The sequence below is a fragment of the Pinus tabuliformis genome, chromosome 4_1 (genome assembly GCF_031772625.1).
Source record: "Pinus tabuliformis cultivar Carrire ecotype Pingquan chromosome 4_1, CPIR1, whole genome shotgun sequence".
Taxonomy (NCBI): Eukaryota; Viridiplantae; Streptophyta; class Pinopsida; order Pinales; family Pinaceae; genus Pinus; species Pinus tabuliformis.
The window spans coordinates 651,034,633-651,041,527 of record NC_142303.1 but is presented as its reverse complement, the minus strand read 5'-3'; the positions used below and the strand labels follow the sequence as shown (position 1 = coordinate 651,041,527).

The following is a 6,895-nucleotide window of genomic DNA, read 5'->3' as shown; positions in this document are numbered from 1 at the left end:
ACTAAGATTGCACGTCCTGAATTTCCAACTGATTGGCACTTTGAGAGCCACCTATCCACTTCTGATTGGCACAGTACCCATGTCAGCAGAATCACCATTAACAAAGTGCAGTAGAAAAATTTGTGATCAAAATTTGTGGACAGTAAGGGTTAACCTGTTACCTCCCTAGCTACAGTGACGGTCTGATAAGCATTGAGTTAGACTTAAGCCCCAGCCCCAGCCCCAGCCTCAGCCTCTGAGTAGATATTTTTGAGGTTTTTATGGTATTTTTCTGATCAAAATTGTTCAAAATTCTTTAGAAATTTGTTAGAATCACAAGTTTGAGTTATAAATTCTCCACAATTAATATGCTTAATAGTATTTTAGCATGCTGAATTTATATACAGTCAAAACCCAGTTTAAACAACAAATATGAAGATTTGACCCACAATTTTTTTTTTGCCAGAGTTTAAGCAAAAACTCCAAACAAAAAAAATAAAAAAATTTAATAGTTAGACAAAGCCCTGTCAAGGCCCACTGATGTAGACTGCATATTAAGCCCTCTAAACTTCCCCTTTGAAGAAACATAGTTTGTACAATTTGCACTGTGGCATGAGAAAGGACAACCATCTTTGTGCCCGCCCTAAGTACTGACTTAACTCTAGTTTTTCATCTTTATGACTATCATTACTGCTCACTACCTTCACTACCTTTTTGGATCTTCAACAACTTGGCCCCTTCCCACAAAGGGGAGAGGTAAAAATGCTAAATCTTATTAGAATCTGAGATTAGAAACCAATTGAGTAAATCGTACCTGGATTGCCAACATTTGACAAGAGAAAATACCATTGGTGAAATTGCATAGCCAACGTCCATATCAAAGCCAAGAGGATGCCAAAGGATGACTTGACATACCAAAAGTCAAGCGAACTGAACTAGCCCCTCGTAAAATATCAGTCAATCTAAGACGAGATTAACTTGACTGCAGTGCAGTGCTCAACACGAAATTTGGGGGAATAGATGAGAATCTGTCAGCAAAAAATTAATTGAGGCTTATGTAATCACCTGCTTTCAGGAGCACAGGTCCGCCGGAGTGGAACAACCTGAGCACAGACACTAGACAGTATTCAAAAAAAGCTACTGCAACCATCATATCCCACAAGGACAGAAGTGACCAATACCATCACATGCTACTTTTTGGGAAGGTGGATATCAATTGCACTGCCTCCTTCACATGGCACTTTTAAGATGGTGACTGTGCAGTTGAATTGCACTGTCTCCTTCACCTGGCACTTCTAACATGGTGAGTGTGCAGTTGAGAATCGAGATGGCCATTTGGGACATATGATTTTATGGATTTTGATTTTAAGATGAACAACCTCAAGGCTCAAATGTAGTTATACCCTCGTGTTTATTAAGCACCTGCGTTCTGGATCTCACTTGGAAGGTCTACAATCGACAAATATGATTTTAAGGATTTTGGTTTTCAGATGACCCTCAAATGTAATTCTGTGCTTATGTTTATTAAGCACTCACATTCCCATTCTTACACAGAAGGTCTGCATTTATTTTAATTTTATGTTTATGTTCATTAAGCACCCACATTCCACTTTAATTTAATTTAATTTTATGTTTATTAAGCACTCAGATTCTCCTTCTCACATAAAAGAATTTACACAATTTAATTTTATGTTTATTGTGTTTATTAAGCACCCACATTCTCATTTTCACTAGGAAGGTCTACACTTGCCAATTTTAAAAAAGATTAAGCTTTCCTGATTCATCTTATAATATACCTAACATCTTTACAGAAGCAACCCGGTTTAGGTTGCAAAAGAGTTGAAGTCATAAGCCAGTTGATGTATTGTAGTAAAGCTGAACCAATGTTTTATAAAATGGGATTGCAAATTTTTTTTGGTGTTGAACCAGTTGGTGCATTGTAGTAAATCTGAACCAAAGTTTTATAAAATGCACAATAGACAAATACCTTATATTAAAAATTCACAGCATATTACCAGACTACACAGGTGATCTACTCACAGCAAAGCTTAACGTTTGTTACAGTTTTGAAATCAAAGATTGTATTTACAAAGAACAAGCAGCAGTGATCCAAAAGAGGCAATATCATGGAAATTGTTTTTGAATTGGTACAGAAATAGGGGAATCCATCCAATCAACTGAGAAGATTGACTTCCATAAATAGTCATATGACAAAATTGATCTTTATAAGCCAGTGATACAAAATCTCAGAGAAATTGTCCATTGAAGGCATCAGATGCCCTCAACGCTACAATCAAATTGCAGCAGAGTTCTTTTGCCCAAAAAGTGGTTTCCTGCAACAGAATGCTCTGATAGAGTAATTTCCTCTTCTATGATCACAGTCACCACCGTTGTATTGCTGGTCCAGTGCTGTTGCTTAGGGATCACGTGAAAGCTGTTGTCTCCCTCAGAAGAAATGCCAGATATTTATTGCTGTAAAAGACAACTTTTGTACAAGATAAAGCTTTTGTAATTACACCCCTAGTCTGTGGCATCTCCTTCTGTCAGTAGTCTACATATTATCTGAAGACCTTTTAAATGGATCACCAGTCATATAGTGTATGGTATTAATTTACTGCACCACCTTAACAACTAAGTGCTTCATAAGTGACTGGAAGGGGCCTTATGGCATGTCCTTGATGTGCATTCATCCAACGATCTGAAGGAAATCCACGTGATAGCATTGTCCCAACAGCCACTGAATCTCTACATGATACTGCTTGAAATACAGAAGTATCTGCCATCTCTTGCAACCTTGAATCTTCCTTAGTAGAAGTGTATATGCTAAACTCAGATGTGTCACTCATCCTAGGAACATGAGCTTCCCTAGAAGTAGTATTCATCAATGTCCAATCAGTCGCAGAACTTGTTGCCAAGAAAAACTGTTGAAGCTCACCATTAACAACGTTAATGTCAGGACCTGAAGATGTGGCCCTGATGTTACTTGCTTCACTCTCAGGACAGTAATCTGATGGATTGATCTCGACTTTTATATCAACGGAAGGTTCACCTCTAACTTGAAGACACTGCACTCTAGCAACCTGTCCATCAGGTTCTTCCTGTTTTACTTCATTGGCTCTTAGCTTCTTTTGCTTCTCAGCTTCTTCTTCCATGATAGAAGTCATTATATATGTATAGGCCTTCTGTAACAATTTATACAGCATCAAAGTTGACATACGAGCCTGATATTTAACAGTATCAATATCTCTTTCATCCACAAACTCGCAGCGATCAACAAATTGAGAAGCTTTATCAGGCGTATGCCTCAGGCAAAGTAACATATGTGCACGCTCAACGTCTGCCCTTGTGCAACCTCTTTTCAAACCAATAAGAGTATAATAATCAACTGTATAAGGACTTGTTAACCTCTGCTTCATAGTAAGAATCTTAGAATTCAAAATCTGAAGATTTCCATGGACATCCCTGTAATTCAGATTTTGATGCTTCCAAACAGGTCCTGGAAATTTCTGCTGGCGAAGAATGGTCTCATAAAGTAGTCTTACATGTTCCAGATCCTGCAAGCTCTCAGAGAAGCATCTTGCAGTTTCAAACAGGGAGGCACGTGTGGTTAAGGCTTCAATGCAAGTAGGATCTAATGCAAGTGTCCTATTGCAATCAGCTATTGAATCAGTCACTCTTCCTGCAGCTTGATAAGCTGTTGCTCTCAACATATAGCATTCTGCTATGAAGCCTTGAGGGGTGCCTCTTCTTCCATCAATAATTTTTGAGAAATGCCTTGCTGACTCTGAGTAGAGACCAGCATCTAGTGCAGCCACAGCAGCTGTTTTTCTCCTCAGCAGAAATTTAATGTTTCCAAGCAAGTGGCTAACAATTTTTAGTTCTGAAGAAGAATTCTCAGAGCAAAAACTATCATCATTAAGAGTCATGCTTTCTCTTCTAATGGCAGCAGCTGCTGCCCTTTTTCCACTTTGGAGCAAAACCAAGGCATCCTCCATCATGCCCAAATGGCAACAAGCTTGACCAAGAATCAAATATCTCCATTCTTCTCGTTCACATCGCCTAGACAGCCCTGCCAAGTACTTTTTCTTCAGTTTGGAAACTGAAAAGCTTCTGAGTAGAACACTGGCCCTCGATCTGTCATTCTCTTCATAGCTCGGAAGTAGCTTCACTTGCTCTCTTAACATCTCTTTTGACACTGGTGGGCTTTCAGATGGGACTATCTCCCTGAGCCTGAGGCTTGGGATGTATTCCTGCAGCATATTTGCAACATCTCTGAATTTCCCAAGATACAAGAACGCCCTTGCCTTAAGTTCCAAGGCCTTGTCCCATCCTGGACATAAATCAAGAGCAGCATCGAGCAGATTAAGTGCTGAGTAGATCTCATTCGGCTCTTGACTTCCAAGCAAAGCCCGGGCATTTTTCAAATGTTTGTCTGCAAGCTGCATCAATAAAAACTAAAATCAATATCCCACATCCACCAAATATTGCGAGAAGGGCATTCTGCAAGTGCTATGCATTTATCAAAAACAAAACTGGCAAAGCAATGGAAATAAGCAATTCTCAGACTCTTCAAAAAGACATTTTTGATATTTCAGAGCACAACTAATAGGCATTTTGCATTACTGGTTATGGAGTATAAATTAAGACCAATGCACCCAATTGCTTCATGGGTTATTTTGCATTTGACAGTTGGGCAAACATTTGGGATTGATGTCTGCAAATTCATAATTTGCAACATTGTATCCCAGCCCTGGCAATATGAGAAAGCAAAGAGTTACCATTGTTTCTGCTCAATAAAGCCATAAATAAAAAGCTTACCTGAAAACTACTTAACAATCCCCAAAACTTGCAAACTGCCATAGCCAAGCACCAAACAGCTGAAACTTAACTTCCAGAGTCATGAGAGCCGAAATGGGTATATAAATTTCAACTCGGGAGACCCAGTGCTCGACATCATTCCAACATAATGCAGCTACACCCTTCTAAAAAGATGCAACAATGCAATAGCATATCAATGCACCTATACCCTTCTAGAGAGACACAATAGCATATCAGTGCTACAAATAAAAGCAGTGTGTCTCCCGAGAAGTCTCATTATTATACCCAAATTTTATTATTTAATTTTATATTATTCCGAATTTTAAAAGATCCAACAACGCAAAAGCATATCAATATTACAAATAAAGGCAGAGTATTATATCCAATTATTTTATTCAGAATTTTGTGATGTCAGGCTTTATGCTTGGTTTATAAGGTAGTGTTCATCCCAATCTCAACGAACACACCATAAACCAGATAAATATTTTATATATTAATTCGAGATGCTGCCTATGATGATTGATTTTGGTCAATTGGCTGGTAAAAGGATACATGTTGTTTCAAGTATAATTAGATATTTGATGGTTACATTTTTATCCATGATTATCTTTCATAAGATTAATTTTGATTTATGGGGTTTAGTTGTTTTGGGAGGCGTTCTCCACATTAATATTATATTAGGTATTAGGTTAGATAAATTTTTGGACTGAGTCAAATTATATATAATATTTAAATATAATTTAAAAATTAATATAAAATAAAATTAAAAAATATTAATTATTAATAATTAAATTAGTATAGATTTATTTTAATTCTGGGTTTATCAAGTATAGAGAGGGATCAAATTTATTGACATGTAATTTTTTTTTTAAGTTTAGGTTTGCACCTTGAGAGATTTGATCCCTCTCAGTGCTTGATAGATCCGGAATTTTTATGTTATGTAAATATTTTGACTTAGTCAAATTACATAAAATAAATTATAATTATTAATCACTAACAATAATTAAACCACCCTAGATCAACCTTAACTTCACCCAAGATGGATCAAATTTCTCCAGGTGCACTTGGGAAAAAAGGCTTGCACCTTGAGAGATTTGATCCCTATGTGTGCATAGATCTCGAGTAAAGATGGATCTATCTCTGTTTTAGATTGGTTTTTGTGTCAAAAGAGGTTGCAATGCTTGTGTAAACATTTTGACTAAGTCAAAATAAAGTAAAAAAATCAAAATTCAAATTATTTAAAATAAAATTAATATAAAATTAAAATTAAAAAATTATAACAAAATTAGTGTATAAATATTTTGAGTAAAATTGAGTTCAGGGTGTCAATTTTTGGGCTCCTTGGCCCTCTCCCTCTCTATATATAATTTAAAAGATAATATAAATTAATAAAATAAAATTATTAATTAACACATTTTGGTTTAATTAAATTACATTATATATATATATATATATATTTCTGGATCTATCAAGAGTAGAGAGGGATCAAATTTCTTGAAGTGCAAAATTTTCCTCAAGTTTTGCACTCAAAATAGAGGTTTGCACCTTGAGAGATTTGATCCCTCTCATTGCTTGATAAATCGTGAATTAAGATGGATCTAGGCTGGTTGAATCGAGAGGCACTGTCTAGCCTAGTATGGAAGAGATGTTGTAAAGTAATTTTTATGTTATGTAAACATTTTGACTCAGTCAAATTACATAAAATAAAATAAAATAAAATATTAATTATAATTATTAATCACTAATAATAATTAAACCACCCTAGATCAATCTTAACTCCACCCAAGATGGATCAAATTTCTCGAGTTGTAAACCTTTCCTCGAATTTTGCACCGGGGAAAAAAGGTCTGTACCTAGAGATTTGATCCCTGTGGGTGCTTAATATATCTGGGTTAAGATGGATCTAGTCGTGTTTTAGATTGGTTTTTGTGTCAAGAGAGGTTGGGATGCTTATGCCACCCTAAATCCATCTTAACTCCACCCAAGATGGATAAATTGTTTCTTGTTAAGAGATGGATCTAGTCGTGTTTTAGGTTGGTTTTTGTGTCAAGAGGGGCTGGGATGGTTATGCCACCCTAGATCAATCTTAACTCCACCC

General features: G+C 36.3%; 1 protein-coding gene across 1 annotated transcript; it reads right to left on the bottom strand.

The window, feature by feature from the left end:
* Positions 1 to 2,084: 2,084 nt before the first annotated feature.
* Positions 2,085 to 5,066, bottom strand: LOC149177748 (uncharacterized). Its single transcript, XM_089423461.1, has 2 exons — positions 4,798 to 5,066; positions 2,085 to 4,418 (listed from the first exon to the last, which is right to left on the bottom strand). The coding sequence occupies exons 1-2, from the start codon at positions 4,837 to 4,839 to the stop codon at positions 2,604 to 2,606; spliced, it is 1,857 nt and encodes a 618-aa protein (XP_089279587.1). The 5' UTR covers positions 4,840 to 5,066; the 3' UTR covers positions 2,085 to 2,603.
* Positions 5,067 to 6,895: the final 1,829 nt, after the last annotated feature.

Excerpts from the sequence above, each read along its gene's own strand:
- LOC149177748 (XM_089423461.1), bottom strand. The coding sequence starts at position 4,839 with ATGGCAGTTTGCAAGTTTTGGGGATTGTTAAGTAGTTTTCAG. Across the intron at positions 4,419-4,797 it reads GATTGTTAAGTAGTTTTCAG|CTTGCAGACAAACATTTGAA; the intron begins GTAAGCTTTTTA and ends TTATTGATGCAG.